Raw genomic sequence first — 17,224 nt, forward strand, 5'->3', positions numbered from 1 at the left:
CAGAGGATTCTGTGCCGTCTGGGTGAAAATTATATCTCAATATGTTGCCATTCTTTAGTTTTCGCGTTTCATTCTCCACCGTATTTAAAATGATGCCGTGTAACGCTGTTACAGGAAATGTTTCTTTGTTTTAAGGCTAGAATTAGGCACACCATAAACGGAAATAAATATTAGCAATTAAGGGAGAAAGAAAAAACGAAATAACCCATACGGCACAGGAATTTTACGTATCTGGATACGAGGGTGGGCAATCAAGATACATGAAATCGCGCTTAGGAAGTTACTAAAAAGGTTTTGTTCCTTTATTTCCTATAATGACGAAAAAAAAATACAAGAGGACTGGCAAATTTATATGCATCTATAAAATTGTATCTCATCAATAAAACTCTATCTGGTCTGGGACTATTTTCTTTCGCGGGTGGTGCCATATCCTCCTAGAAAGAAGGCCCGATCACAAGCCTTTGGAAATTGCGTTGTTTACGTTATGTCTCACCACATTTCAGGGATTTTTGTGGTTAAGTTGGTGAAAAATAGTGTCTGGTAATGGTGAAGTTTCCCTTATTCTTTAATTTCATTCACTGGGCCACAGAAACGTGTTTATTTTTGCTAAAAATGCCTTTCGTTTGTGTATTGCCGGGATGTGAAGGAAACTCCGGGACATGGTTCAAGTTTTTCGGTCTCCAAAACATACTGAGTTGAAGAAGAAGTGCATTTAGGTGATAAGAAGAGAAAATTTCACCCCTACTCAAAACAGTAAGGCATGTACCCTTTCTCGCTGTAATTATTTGGATGTAATGTTAAGTTAAAGTGGCTTCGGGATGTTGATGCATGACTCCAGTACTGAAGGTGGTGATTTAAAATATTGTAGCAGCAATTCATTTGAAAATTCTTGCATTTTAGTTGTCTTTTTTGTATTCTTTTGTTCGGTAAACATGTGGTTAACCCTTTCACAGCTGTGAACGTACCTAGTACGTTCACACGGCAGACTGCAGTGAACGTACTTTTTCTTCCTCCCTGCATGGACTTTTGCCGAAGCACTCCCAATGGTTGCTAATCCGGGACCCATTCCTCGAAGAGCTAACCCACGCAGGACCATCTCATCGACCCTACCAGCAGGGGCCTCCCTCTCGAAAAGTGACCGCTCTGACTGCAATTTGAAAATCAATCAATTATTCCGATCATCAAAAAATGATTCTTTTCATTGCACTCCTGCCAATCCAGCAATTAAGTATGTCTTTGAACCATGTTTCTGCGATGAAAAATAACGATTTTGTTAACTTTGCTAAAATGGCCATTTTCTTGTGGTTGGCAGCCACGTTTTTAGCAAAGCTAACAAAAACTTTATTTTTCATCACAGAAACACAATTCAAAGACGTCCTTGATGGCTTGATTGGTAGGAGTACATACGTACTTGATTGCTTGATTGGTAGGAGTGCGATGCAAACAATCATTTTTTGATGATAGGATTAATTGATTGATTTTCAAATTGGAGTCAGAGCAGTCACTTTTCTACCACTGGTGGGGTCAATGAGAGGGTCCTGCAAACTGTTATTTATAATCAACGCTTTCCTGAAAAGTGCAGAATAGTCAAAACTCACAAAAAAGAAAAATAGCTTTTCTAAGGATTTACTATGAATATGAGGAAACAACTTTTGATACTGCACAAGGAATATACAAATAAAAAGACAGTAGGTGCAAAAACTAATTATGTATTTCTGTACGTAAATGTATACCTTTTGACAATGTCTATTGTGATTTACATCATTTAACAACAAATAAACTGATTGATTGATTGAATGATACTTAGCATAATTATCAATACAATGGAGAAAGACACTCTAAAACTAAATGAGGTTAAAGTACACGTTTTGGGGTATCAGTTTTGGGAATTCACACAAGTGAACCAATACCTCACCTAAATATGCCAAGAAACGATAGAACGTGTGTTGTAGAAAAAAAATTAATGTAGATAATAATGTTTCCTTCTTTATTTCCTGGTAATGGAGGATGGTTCTCCAGCTTTACTCCGGTAGGAACCTTGTTCCTGCCACCATAAAAGACGAGATATTGATTATATAACCATGGCACCTCACTCCCGGCATCAATGGCCTAGATGACGAATAAATAGTCTTCAATTTTAATGTCTGCAAAGATGATGGAGCATGCGGCAGCCGAAAAGAATTTACTTCAAATATTCACCGGTAGAAAATCATATCCTACATAATTTATGATCGTAACTAAATCATAATAAAATAACAAATTAAAAAGGTAGTACATTCAGCTGACAATACGGAAGGAACTACAAATATTAACCTATGATGGTTATTTTGGAAATGGGCATTGACCCTCTTTTTTTTCTCGTCTCTGAGTGATTGAGGGCATCACAAATGGTGGTTAGGCGGGCTGCCGTTAAAATTCTTTAGGTGTTGGAAACAAATGTCTATCTTATGCATAGCTAATAGTTGGTATTCGCTACTGGCCACAAAATCCTCACATTAAATTCTTGCACAAAAATTTTTGAGCAATTTGATTATGTTTTCTAAAATGGACAGGAATTTCTTAAGTGCTAAATTTGTTGGTATTTGATAATCAATGCATCAACGTGTTTCTTAGTCATTTGAATTATGTTCGGCATTTGTTTTTTTTAAGCACCATCTTTTCTTTATATAGTCTACTTCCGTGTGCCCGACATGTTGTGATGCGTTTTAGCTCAGTAAATGAAGTGATGAGTATATCCTGCTGTATCTTTAATTTAGCGTGTCTATAATTATTCCCTACCTCGCTCTAAGAAAATTCCTTGATATTGAACTTGAAAGAATGGGAAGTTGAGGATCGTATGATTTTTTAGACAATCTTTCACAGAATAAGCTCAATAAGGATAAGTTTTTTTTTTTTAATTCCATCTTAAATAGCGACTGAAAATGTTTAACAAGGCCAATAAAGACAGAGAAAGGGCAGTGGGAGCAAAAGCAAACACTTTTTTGTGACTTATTAAAAAGGTTTGAAATTACGAAACTTGATATTACAAAGTGCCCATTTTACAGTCCCGCTGGCTTAAACCTTTCTTCCATATAATATCTTATAAATCTTGATCTTCAAAATGTGAATGATGATATTTTGTTTAAAAATAAGTTGAGCAAACTTTTATTGAGAAAAATGTATTATTCAGGTGAGGAATATCTAGATGATACCTATTTTCCAGTCCCGCTGAATTTGCATAATCGAGAGTTTACTGTAGTTCAAGTGGTAAAGCACCGGCCAGAATTCTGGCAATCCAGGTTCAAATTGCACTTCAAGGAAAGTAATGGTGGGCTTAGCTTCTTTGAATATCATTATACAGTAGACTCTCGTTAATACGAACAACGTTACTACAAATTTATCATTATTACGAAGCAAATAGTTGGTCCCGATGAAAAGGACTATACAAGCTATAGTAAAAGAAATGTTATTACAAAATTTTTGTTTTTACAAAATTATGAACCTCAGTCCCGGTGGTAACAAAATAAACGTTATCATGGAGTTCCACGCCATCACAAGCCATGGCATTTAGGTGGATATTCACTACACTAATTTTTAATAATCGTGCCACATTTAAGTTCCTCTTGCGTACTGTGCCCAAGAGTGTCAATTATGGTTCTTTATTCAGTTTACATGCAACATCATATAATAAGCTTCATTCCTGTGGAGTCATAGTGACCCACTCATAACCATTTGTAAATTGGACATACCGTTAGTCCTCTTACTACACATATTTGATTTACAAATATTCAGAGATAAGAACATTCAAAATTTTAAAATATCGATTTTGGCACCTTTTGATTTTGCCGATGCTCTGTGGTGTGACGTAGAGGAACTCTAACAGTGGGCACAATATGAACAATGTATCATTGAATCCGGCGTGCATTTAGGAACTGCTCAGCGTTTCGCCTGTTCTTTGTCACCGTGGGGAGCTATTTTTTTCAGCTCCGGATGCATCGCATGCCCCGCTAAATCAGTTCTTCTCAATCGTGAGTTAGCGCACAATTGTGATGCAGTGTTGCATTCTGCAGGATAACCATACTAAACCGATTCCTTGCATACAGTCTAGCCGGCGAGAGCTGTCCGATGACAGCACAATAGGAGGGGCAGAAAACCCTGCACCATTATGGTTTGCAAGCAATCGCCGTCCCGCAAACACACCTCTCACCCTCACCGAGTCATACAACATTTTTTAATGCATATGGAGCACCCAAATAAGCCTGATCCACCAAAACATGCCCTTTCTTCGAATCACCAAAACAAGTGATTATTCCTTTGGGTCCTTAGCGCTCGTTGTCCCTTCCCGCTCCTTTCTTCATAGGAGCATTTTGTATACAAATGACATGGGTGTTTACTTTCTTACCTTTCTACCTTCCCTTGACACCTACCCTGGCTTACAAGGGGAGACCACAAGCCTTGCCCCGCCTTTTTCAATGCCGTATTTTTTATGGCCTTCGGAATGGTGAACACATCCCTGAATTAGTAGTGGTTCCGTTGAATGGGCCTTAGTTTGTAGTTTGGCTGTAATTAATTAATTTTCATGCGGTACTTTACACAAGCTGCGTATAGTTCCATAATATCGCACCTCTCAGCGGACGGGTCAGGTAAATGACATTTCTTTGAAAAAAAGCCACTGTTATAGCTCCCCGTTAATCTTTCGGTATGTTTTTTAGGAGAGTAGCAAATGGAGCCTTCACTTCTCCGCGTAGGAAATGACACTGCTTAAATACTTAAACGCCATTATGATGATAAAAAAATAGTCTCATGTCTATGCTTGTCGCAATTAAAATTAGGGATGAGTCGATTCCAAATGTCGATTCTCGATTCCACCGATTCTCGGGCACGGAATCGGAATCGAGAATCGATCGCTTAAAGTCGATTCCGATTCCATCGATTCCAGGAAGATATATGTTATGAGCATAGACTAAAAGTTTGGGGCATAAAGGCTGCCACACACCTAAGCGGCTGCGGTGTCAGCCTTGCCCGCGCGGAGAATACGCCTGGCACGCGGGTGCTGCGACGAACATGCCTAAGAGGCCTCCGAAACATGAAAATGTCGGCAAGAGCGACAAACCGACGAACCCTGAAATACCTCGTGTTTATGAGCAACTCTCAGAGAAAAAAATTGGAAAGCACGGGTTCTGGAAGCATTGCATGCGTTTTTCGTTCTTTTATCACCGCTGGTCACGGCAAATCAAAATATTACGATTATGAATCACATTCGGAGAATTCATCTGGACCACCAATTTTAAAGTATAATATATCGATAGATATGTTTTTATTTTCGAATGTTATTTGAAGTCTGGTGAAAATAAAAACGTGCAGGGAGCAAGTTTTCCTGTGAAAAAAAGTTCCTTATAAATACGCGCTGAGAGCTGTTTTTTTATATAAGTAACTTTTTTTAGACTACACGCGTCTGTGTCAATAATAAAAAAATTAGACACATTCGCGACTGTATAGCCCAGTTTTATCAATGCAACCCTTGAGAAAGTTGATACGTGCTTGGCATAAGCTGCCGCGGCCTCCGGGCGGACTCGACGGGTTGCGTTCGGCCGCCACCGCGCACCGGCCAGGCTGCTCTGGTATGTATGGACGCAATGAACGCTACATTATTGTTTAGCCACCGCGGCCAAACGAGAATGTAGCCACCGCGGCTATTGTTATTTTTAGGGATGGTCGGATCGAATACCTCGGATCCAAATATCCGCGGATATTGTCCTTCATCGGATCTCAAGTAAAAATTTCTCCCTTGAAACAGAGCTGATTCTGGGCTGAAACTCCACTGAATGCGCTCAAACTGCCTTGAAACAACCTTGTCACTGCACTGCACTGCCTTGTCCTCAACAAGAAAAAGAGCACTCAACTGAAACTCTGATGCCATTCTCCCTTGCAAGTCCATTGAATTTGAACTGCTTCTCCCTTGCTGCATATGTGCCCCACTGATACTGAACTGGACAATAGGCTCAGGCCAGGCCGAATTTATGACACCACTGCGTCTCTCTTGCCGCATGTCTTTACTGCCTTGCCACAGAGCTGCGGCAGCATTGGGTATCCCCTCTCCCTCATGGATTTGAACTGCTTCTCCCTTGCTGCACATGAGCTCTACTGGCACTGAGCTGGACAGTAGGCTCAAAGGCCAGGCCAACTTAATAACTCCACTGAATCTCTCTTGCCGAATGTCTTAACTGCCCTGCCACAGAGCTGCTGCAGCATTTGGGTATCCCCTCTCCCTCATGAATTTGAACTGCTTCTCCCTTGCTGCGCGTGTGCTACCCATCGTAAGATTTGCCAACATACGGAACCCTTCTACCGGACATATACGCGACCCCTGTTTTCAGCGGCAATGTATTTTTTTAATTTAGCATTTGGCAACACGTATACCTTTTCCCGCGCGTCAAGCTGTCGGTTGCCGTTATTTCTCTCAAGTTGCTAGGAGCGAAAGACGAGTGGTGAGCGTGGGTTTTGGCATGCAAAGATTGATGGCATAAATATTTTCCCGGTACTTCGACGTTTGTTAACGGCAAGAATTAATCGAAATTAAGGTGAAGGGGAGAACGAGGTCGGTGGTGGTGACTGCAGTCATAATTGGAGGTAAGCGTTTTAACTTCTCTGATGGCATGTGTATTCCTTCCATGTTTAGCCATGAGAACGTTGACATTGAATTCGTGTTTTAATCCAGGCACGTTTAAGGATTTCAAGCTCCTTTTTCGGGGGTCATGCAGCCAATAATGAATTCTTCTTTCAACGCGTTGGCGACTGCCGTCCGCTTTCCCTGCCTCATGGATACCCCGGACGAGGAGGATAATACACCGACCGGTCATCAATGCCGCGGATGCCGCGCCGTCCGTTAGTCATCCTGCGGAGGACCGGACTCAGTGAGCTCGAGCGGACTTTCGAAGAAATAAGGAATGCGGGTATGTTTCGCTATAGTGCAATGTATATTTACTGCTTATACTTATTAGTTACTGCTGAATGTTTTGGAATCTTACGTGGTTTTCGTTTGGAGTTCACACATAGCCTAAGTAACGAGTCATCGCTTCGTTTTTCATTTAACTATGATGCAAAGCGCATGCTTCCTCAGTGATAATTTAAGTTTTGCTTTCTATAATTTGAGTGGTTCACATTAATGCACCATATAACTAATAAGCCAAGTAAAGGAGAGTTTTTCATGTGCAATTTTGCTAATTTGATTTTGAGTTAAGTCGTTTGTGACTCTCATCAGTCATGTTTCTTCTCTTTTTCAGGAGCATCTAACTTCCATGACTTCTTTCATTTGGAATATTTTTTTATGCGCTTTTAACAGTTATTAATTTATTGATGTATTTTCATGTTCTAATAAATTGTGTCTTGAAAAATGTTGTGGTCATTGCAGTTATAATAACTATTGTTGATCGCAATCACCTATCCACCCTTTATCTCTTATCATGCATGCAAAATTGTGGGAGAAATCTGTTATGTGATCATCCACTGTTGGCTGGGTTGCGCGGTTGCGCAAGTTGTTAATTGACTGTGTTTCATATGATTTGACAAGGGAATTTTAATGGATTGGGTAGGGGAAATGTATTCAGCCAAACAAGGGAGTTTCAGCCTGGCATACAAGGGAGTTTCAGCCTAGCTATCCAATGGAGTTTCAGTCTAGCTGGCCAAGGGAGTTTCAGTCTAGCTGGTAGCCAAGGGAGTTTCAGTCTAGTTTGTGGCCAAGGGAGTTTCAGTGTAGCTAGCCAAGGGAGTTTCAGTTTAGTCAGCCAAGGGAGTTTCATTGGAGTAGCTGGAGTTCTTAATTGCACTGCTACTGCACTGCCATCCCTCTCCCAAACTCCACTGGTTTGTTTCAATTTCAATGCAGTTTCAGCATAGAAGCAAGGCAGTGAGTTTCAAGGTAGTTTCAGCCCAGTTTCAGTCAAGTTGCAAGGGAGAAATTTTTACTTGAGATACAACGGAACCAAAGTCGCGGAAAACATCAGATCTGGATCCGAAATTTTAAATTATAGCTTCAGTGAATGCAACGACCCATAATGGTGGAAAGGGTTCCGATTCTCTCTTCGAATGCGCTGTCGCATGCGATTCTTGTCCTATTCATGAACCGTTTTGTTCGAAAGCTCTCGCAGAGGTTACGAGTAGAATTTCAGCCGTGGCCAGGATTTTCAGCCAGAAAATGAAAAAGGAAAAATACGACTGGCACATATTGTGACTCTTCCCAAGAGATTGAACAATCATCGGGTTAATCTCAGCACCGTAGCATAATAACCACGTCAAAAGTAACTACATCGCAGATTTTAGAAAACCACCCTCGGCCGTCCATCAGCTCGTACCTCTTTTGTTTTTTTTTTTCGTTTCCAAAATCACACGGACCATAAATCATTGTCTTTTCAGGAAAATATCAAATCACAAGGAAACAACTGAAGCGTGTTTAATCTCTACCTAGTCTCACCAACTGACCTTTTTTGGCCTACCTGCTTCAGTTCTCCGTTTCTAGACGACAAATGCTAGGAAAGTGACTTTCTGTGCCCGAAGATATCTCGATAGCTTCGACAGTTAAATGAAATGCACGAGATTAAAAAAAGAATTAGACCAAACGAGACGCATTCCTGACGATATTACAGTTTATTTTTCAGCTCTAATTGATTGCCACTCAGTTTTCTATCTACAATTCTACAATTAGACTTTACTGATATGCAAAATTGTCCAAACAGCACAATTTTCAAAGAAACAAGCGCAGCATTAACCCCTCATACAATTAGAGACGGATTGGAAACGCCAACTACATACATCACATAGCGCGCCCGACTTCACTTTGAAGGCAACGACGTCACTGAAGCAAGATCTGACTTGTTCGTCCTTGACTCCCTCATTTGTAGTCTCGTTGTTTGAAATACGGAGGGAGCGCGCTCCTTCCTCTCCACCTCTCCTTTACGCGCTCCTTCCCAGTGGCGTATCCCGGGGGAGGGTCTGGACCCCTCCCCCTCCCCGAAATATAAAAACACAATTATTGTCCTTCACAAAAGAAAACAAAATGTTGAAAACTCAGGAATTTGCAAAATTTTTCTTTAGCAAAATAAGTTTTTTTTCGATTTTAAAAAGTTTTAAAATTAGTTTACAACCTAATATTTAGTGCCCGGTTTTTTATTCTAAAATATTTCCCCCTGTTTTTGCCCCCCCCCCCCCTCCGAACGAAATTCCTGGCTACAAAACTGCTCCTTCCTCTCCACCTCTCCTTTACGCGCTTCTGCTGCCCACCCCTCCCTCATGCTGAACGGTTGAGCACCTCGTCGCTCGTGACGTTAATGATACACCGATAAAAATGTCTTTCATTGTGTATAAACATTTCCATTGAGATAAGGAGAACCAATGAATGCCGTGTGTGTGCACTGTGGCATAAATTATCGCGAGGATGTGCTAAATCCACCTCACCATAGTGAAGCATTTTCGGGTAAAACACAAGTCGGTATTCAATGAGAAAATAAAATTAGGGGGAAACGTGCGTGAGGAAAATTTGAATTCAGTCGATGGCAGGGGGTCGCCAGTCCAAAACCAGGGGGAAAATTTTTAAGCAACAGGGTACATAGGAGAGGGTTTCAAACTAATTTTAACACCCTTCATAATAGAAAAAACTTCATTTTTCAAAGATTAATTTTTTTCATTTTTCATTTTTATAAATTCATGATTTTTAAATATTTTGTTTCCTTTTATGAAGGAAAGTAATTGTGTTTTTATATTTTGGGGGGTCCTCTTGCTATGCCACTGGTCACTGGTCAGTGGATCATCCTAAGATTTTTCCTATTTTCATTTCCAAACCCAAGCATAACAGTTTAGGTCCTGAGCATGTAAAGATGTTTTAAAAAAACAACTTGAAAGCCTATAAAAAAGATTTTTAATTTATAAAAATATTAAAATGTGTATGAAAATCTAAAAAGCATTCCATTAATTGTATGTACCCAGAATAAACTTGAATAATGACTTTGATTAATGGCAGGAATTTGAAAATGCATTTGGAATCGAAAATATCCAATTCGAAAGATCAGGCTCCAAAAATCCTGAATCCATCCATCCCTAGTTATTTTATTCTATTCAATTCTTAAATTTTAATGACAGTAATGCTACAGATAAATCAAAATCCCACCTGTTAGAAGGAACAAGAATCGATGGAATCAGAATCGAGAATCGGGAATCGATTTGAAGGAATCGGAATTGGAATCGGAATCGAAAAAAAGTGGAATCGACTCATCCCTAATTAAAATTAATGAAAAACTTGATGCAGTATGATCACAATGAAGACAACAAAATATTTAGACTTTACGAAGCCCCGAACCCTGGTCTCCTGGGTGGTAGCCTTAAATGCTACCATCACCCCACCTGACCCGTGTGCTAAGTGGAGCGATATTATGGAACTATAAGCGGCTTGTGAAAAGTACCGCATGAAAATTAATTAATTACAGCCAAACTAAGGCCCATTCAATGGAACCACTACTAGCTCAGGGATGTGTTCACCATTCCGAAGGCCATGAAAAATACGGCATTGAAGAAGGAGGTGCAAGGTTCATGGTCTCCCCTTGTTAGACTATTCTGCCTGTCATTGGACAACTCTCAGTGGCTGGACTGTAGGTTTATCAACTTACGAACAAGGTCTTGGAACGCATCTAGTTCGTATATCAAGGACTTACTGTGTTCGAGAACATATCAACCCTCGATTGCATCATGCCGCATTCTTCTATTGAGAAGCTGAAACAAATTTTCCTGTTTATATATATATATTTGCACGCAATTTACTCGCATTTACTAAATACTTTTTTTCAACGATTCCTAAAAGACACGTCCATACAAACTTCGTTATTATGAACCTCCGGTTTTTCGGTCCTGTAAAATTCATAATAACGATAGTCCACTGTAGTACCTATTTCATATTTACCAAACTTAAGGGCACATAATACCTTCACGGCAAATTCTTATTCATACATGGCACAGTTTTTCCATTGCGAAATTACTATTCAAAGCTGAGGCTGTGAATATGTACTCACGTGACATCAGGTTTCCCAGCAGCCATGGCCCAGGTGGCAGGGCCCAAGCGAGCCCCACGACGCAGGAAACAGTGCACCCCTGATATGTTTCGGGTGCCAACAGCACGATCTAATGGCCGGAGTCCCATTGCATCCACACCCTCCAGCACAGCTCCACGCTCCAGGAGAAGCTGAAAACGATTGTCATAAGTTGGGGTGAGCTCAGACACTTTTTTATAAATACAGTCGGATCCTGATTTAACGTCTTCGCATTAAACATTTTTCCGCGTTTAGCATTTATTTTTTGGGTCCCGATTCATTCCCTATTAGGACAATGTAAAAATTATCCATATTTAGTGTTTCCGCATTTTGCGTTTTTCTGCATTTATGGTCGTAAAAATTTTTTCCCGCACAAGATTTTTTGCCCGATTTAACGTTTTTTCATGACGGTTCATGCAAATGATTATCCAAATCGATGATGTCTCCATGTTCCTGGGCTTCACCGCGTGGATTTTTCTTTATGACGACAGTTTCTCCGGTATTCCAACCGGCGTCTTCAGGTCGATGTCGGGATTCAATTTCTGCTGACTTATATAGTTCATTTTTGGCGCCAAATTGGCGATTCCTTGTCACACTCCTTTCTTAATTCTTGCTACTTCACAGCTGGGCCCTGATTTTATCACGGCTACTTGGTTTTTGTATAAACTGTGGATGATTCTTCTGTCATTATAAAGAACCCCATTTCCTTAAGGATTCCAAGCATTGTGCTCCAATCCATGTTGTCAAATGCTTTCTCTAAGTCCACAAACGCAACGAATGTTGGCTTGTTCTTTTCCATTCTCTTCTCTATGAGCAGTCTTAGGGCCAATATTGCTTCCCTTGTGCCTTTGTTTTTTCTGAATCCAAATTGGTCCTCATCCAAGTACTCTTCTGCTTTTCGTTCTATTCTTCTATAGATGATCCTTGTCAGTATCTTTGATGCATGTGTAGTAAGGCTTATGGTCCTAAAATCTTCGCACTTCTCCGCTCTTTTCTTCTTAGGAATAGGGATTATAATGTTGCTCTCCAAATCCTTTGGTATCTCACCTGATAGCCGTAATCTAAGCGCTAATCCATAATAGCAGTGCAAATGCCAAGTGAAGTGCAAACATTTTTTCGCAAGGTGGCGTGTTCCTTTAGGATGTTTGAAAGAGTTATGTATGAATCAAATCAACAATATGACCTAAGTGTTTCCATAGGGGCTTATTACGTAAGTCATAACTCCGGAGCTGTGGTGCTATAAGAGTTATGATGGCTGCCATAGCTCAATTTGCAATTACAGTAGTCAAAATAACTCCGATAGGAGTTGCGAACTGGAGCTATCTCGAGGCTGGAATAACGCAGGCTTCTGACCCGTCCTTATGATAACTCCAGCCCGATTTCCTTCGCTTCTCAACTGTCATTTGTTGATTTCTGCCGTCGGAAGGTCGGAATCTGAAGGATTTGGCAATGGATGGACCAATAAACATATTTGGGGAAGGATGATGAGGGTGTTTGCGGAGTATGTAAGAAGAAGGAGGCATCTGACATTAGAAATGAGACGAATAAGGGGTTCCCACTATCCGATCGAATTATATGAAGACCATTTTCGAATGTTTTTCAGAGTGTCGAAAGACATTTTTCAATATCTCTGCCGGTCTCTGGGACCCACACTAAGGAAACGCAGAATATCTGGACTAGGCGTGGAAAAACAGATAAATATTATTGAAGAATTTTCATTATATCACTATGGGCATGTGTAATGTTGAATCTTCTTATTCTGCATCTGAGATATTCTGCGTTTCCTTCCTTACTGAGTGTAGTGTGGGTCCCAGAGACATATTGGTCCATCCATTGCCAAATCCTTCAGATTCCGACCTTCCGACGGCAGAAATCAACAAATGACAGTTGAGAAGCGAAGGAAATCGGGCTGGAGTTATCATAAGGCATTTTTATTTTCATTATTGGTATTAAAAAATGTGTCGGTGTGTGTGCAATTATATCTTCATTCTGTGTAGGCATCTGTCAATCTCACTAGCACATTTTTGTTAATTGTCTATGAAATATTAAGGTTTATCACCCCACATTTTATTCATTGTTGCCTCCCCGTTTATTTCTTGGAATACGCCAAGGGCAAAGCTTCTGTGGTCACTCATAAAATTAGTGAGCACCACGCACTGCTTCCTGCTCATTTTCTCCGACCTTTGCCGGTATCTAAAATTGTATTCACTGCCATAATAGCAACATGGGCAGAAAATAGGTTTGCATTCGACGATAAACGAATGACTGTATACAATGGATGACATATAACTGTATATGAATAAGCTTTAAAGTATAAACATTTCAACAATGTAGTTTATATCAATTATTTCACGTTAACTTACGAAATACAAGTTTGGGACTCTATTCCAATATACACGTTAAACCCGTCTGCTCAGAAACATTTACTATCGGATACCTAAGCTCCTATTGGTTGACTCATTTCTGGAGATTTGATTTCCTAATTTTCCATAGCCACTGTAGCTCCGCATTCTTTCGGAGACTTCTCGTAACTCCTGCCGGTACGTAATAGGGTTGGAGCTACAAATCAAAACAAATCCGGGCAGAGTTACAGATAGCTCTAGCTCCGAGTCAAAGTTACGTAATAGGCCCCATAAAGTACTAATATTCCTGTAATCAGCTAAAATATTTGCATTATCTACGGGTTTTCACCACATCCATTGGCTTTTGGCGACAACAGTTTTGCTGACATTGAAGTCAATGCCTTCAGGTCGAAGGTGACCTTTGACCTGAAGGTGCTGACTGCAATGTCAGCAAAACTGTTGTCGCCAAAAGCCGACGGATGTGGTGAACACCTGAAGAGAAGGCAGAGATCAACTGATAAGCGCCGCAAAAATCTTTGAACATACAGCTAAAATCTTGTTTGAGTCCCTCAATGAATATCATAATTAATCGCCAAAATCCAGTGTTTCCTGGGACATAGGCAACCAAGCCAAACATACCCTTATTGATCGTTTTCCCCCATTCGTCGTTTTTTTTTCATCCATCCCCCGGAAAAATGATAGATAGAGGTTCCAATGTATACCATATTATTTATAAATTCATCAAGTGAAATAGAAGAAAAATATATGTTTAATATCCTTAGTACAATTGAAGTATTCGAAGTATTCGAGCAATGATTAAATATTCGAGTTCGAGAAATCTGCTATTCGGCCCATCCCTAGTTACTATCCATCCCATCAAATATGCATCCTGTCAATGCATCACTGCCATCAATAATAATAAAAATAAATAAAAAGATAAGGGCATATTGAGATGAATTACAACTACAATCTCACCCACAAGTACCCAACTAAGCCCCAAGAGACAAATGGAGGGGAAGATGATGAAGAATGCCTTGGACATTGTTCACTTAATCATTACCAACATGACACACAATTCATGACCTTCCTTCCTCATGGCTACCTGCTTACACACGGGTTGCATCTATCCCAATAGGCCTTGTTGTACAGGCTCCCCAATTTAAAAGATGTAAGTGTAAAAATCTTGCCTAACAGCTTACTTATTTCACAAGAAGAAACAAAGGCTAAAATACCTGGACCAATGGAGTGGATGACTGTTGGCTAGCTGAAGGTGCGGCTGCAGCGAGATGGAGGGGCGTTCTACCCGAGGCGTCCGCCCTCTGAACCTGTGCACCAGCATCCAGCAGCACTCTTGCTGTCGCCACCTGACCGTTGAGGCAGGCCCAACCAAGGGCACTCAGCCCCTCTTTGTCCTCAAGGTGAACACTGGTTCCTGAGAGAAGAGACAGACAAGTCACAATTAGTGCTTTGAACATCCTTTGCTTGCAAATTAGAAGATTAGTTTATCGACTATGTGACGAGATCAGAAATATTTTATTTAATGTTCCATCTGGTGCACTCTCTTTTGAGAAAACTAACCGTATCACATATGTGAAATATATGCCACGAGGTCATTATTCCCTGTAGTCATAGTTATTTATGGATAATGAATATCAATATACATACTTGTAATTACACATGGATAACTATACTGATGCCTTGTACACCTTTAGGTTTCTTAATAGATTGATGTCAGAAATTTTTCTACTCTAAGAAAGGAGAAGGCCACGGGGCAAGAGCTCTTGCGTTTGTTTCTCACATACTTGTGGAGCCGTGGCTCACATAGGCTTTTTGACTATTGTTGTAGGCTAAACCACACTTGGGTTTGTTGCCTGCTGGAGAATAATAGGTGGCGAGAAAATAGGGGAGACCAGTTAATGAGATGGCTTTGAATTCTGGGGCCTTGCTACCCAACAAAAATTTTCTTTGCTCTTTGGGGGTAATGCAGACCAAATACAATGTTTTTGGAGGATGAGTAAATATCAGGTTTCTTGGCAGGACAGCTAAGGCTTATACTTCATTTAGAGAAAGTTTACCAAGTTTGGCTCTAGAAGGATAGCAATCCCCGGTCTGCTATAGAATGGCTAGTACATACAGTAGAAGCTCGTTCTAATTGTTGGCATTGTGTTTTTGAATATTGGTGCTTGTGTTTTTTTGTATTCTTTTGTTTTTATATATTTTACTCGCCAGATGGCATTTGTGTATAGCCTTTAGTTTGGCGCCTTCTTTTTTTTTTTGGCGTCACTTCCCTAGCGTCGTGGTGTGCAAAGTATGTGTGTGTAATTTGTACGGCAAATAAATCCTGTTTCTATAGCCCATGTTTTAATCAATAGGTTATGGGGCCCAGGGCGTTATATTAAGTGCCGAAGAGCGTGAGTGGTGATCGCGTTTTTTATTTCATTGGTATATTCGGTGCTTAATTAGTTTTTGCGGGCTAGAGGAAACAGAAGTTTGTGAAATGGCTGAAGTTACCCAGGGAGAACACCAAGACCTAAAAGACGTCTTCTAGACGTCTTATAGGTCTTGGTGTTCTCCCTGTTCATTGACCATATCATAACCTATAAGACGTCTTCTAGACGTCTTATAGGTCATGATATGGTCAATGGTTTTACTTTGGTTTTGAAAAGAAAAAAAATGACCAGCAAAAATGATGAGCAAAAGTTTTTAAATGTGTCGCTTAGCAGTTCTAGTACATTCTGGAATCCATTTTCATGAAGATTACTCGTTAATTCCAAATTTATTTACTTCATCATTAATGTGGTCTATGTTTGGTTTTGAAGTGGTCTGGAAAACGTCTTCAAAAGAGGTCGAAAAGACGTCAAAAAAACGTCATTTAGATGGTGAGAAAATCCTCTCGATCTCATATTAATAATGCATATTCCCTATAAATTTTCCCTTCGCGGGAAAGTTGCCAGCTTATATCAGGGTCTCGATCTTATTTTTTTCAAAATCAGATATTGTTGACCACTGCCGCTACAGTGGTTTTACTTTGGTATTGAAAAGAAAAAAAATGACCCGTAAAAATTGTGAGAAAAAGTTTTTTAAATGCTTCCCTTAGCAGTTCTAGGACATTCTGGAATCCATTTTCATGAAGATTACTCGTTAATTCCAAATTTATTTACTTCATCCTTAACGTGGTCTATGTTTGATTTTGAAATGGTCTAGAAAATGTTGAATAAGACGTCTTCAAAAGAGGTCAAAAAGACGTCAAAAAAACGTCATTTAGATGGTGAGAAAACCTTCTCGATCTCAGGTTAATAATACGAGTTCCCTATAAATTTGCTCTGTGAGGGAAAGTTGCGAACTTATATCAGGGCCTGATATGCCATTTTTTTTCAAAATCAAATATTGTTAACCACTGCCGCTATCCAAGGGAGAACACCAAGGTCAAAAAGACGACTTCTAGGCGTCATTTAGATGGTCAAAAAAACGTCTTAATACCAGGTCAATAAAACCTATTTCCTTCCCTCCACCGTGACCTAATCACGACGTCTTCTGGTTGGTCAAAAAGATGTCTTTAAGACGTCATTTAGATGGTCAAAAAAACGTCTTAATACCAGGTCAATAAAACCTATTTCCTTCCCTCCACCGTGACCTAATCACGACGTCTTCTGGTTGGTCAAAAAGATGTCTTTAAGACGTCATTTAGATGGTCGAAAAAACCTTGCGATCCCAGGTCAAAAAACCTATTTCCTTCCCTCCACCGTGACCTAATCACGACGTCTTCTGGTTGGTCAAAAAGATGTCTTAAAGACGTCATTTAGATGGTCAATAAAAACTTGCGATCCCAGG

The 17,224-nt window shown here is 40.0% G+C and overlaps 1 protein-coding gene across 2 annotated transcripts in view; it reads right to left on the reverse strand.

Moving 5' to 3' along the window:
• LOC124163318 (protein TANC2) overlaps window positions 1–17,224 on the reverse strand; it is a 529,785-nt gene that overhangs the window by 26,166 nt on the left and 486,395 nt on the right. For both annotated transcript variants that reach the window (XM_046540135.1, XM_046540134.1), the window contains 2 exons: window positions 14,626–14,825; window positions 11,034–11,203 (listed from right to left, as the gene is read on the reverse strand). In XM_046540135.1, the coding sequence (XP_046396091.1) occupies window positions 11,034–11,203; window positions 14,626–14,825 (370 nt within the window). The remainder of the gene's footprint in view (window positions 1–11,033; window positions 11,204–14,625; window positions 14,826–17,224) is intronic.

This window comes from Ischnura elegans, chromosome 8 (genome assembly GCF_921293095.1).
Source record: "Ischnura elegans chromosome 8, ioIscEleg1.1, whole genome shotgun sequence".
NCBI lineage: Eukaryota > Metazoa > Arthropoda > Insecta > Odonata > Coenagrionidae > Ischnura > Ischnura elegans.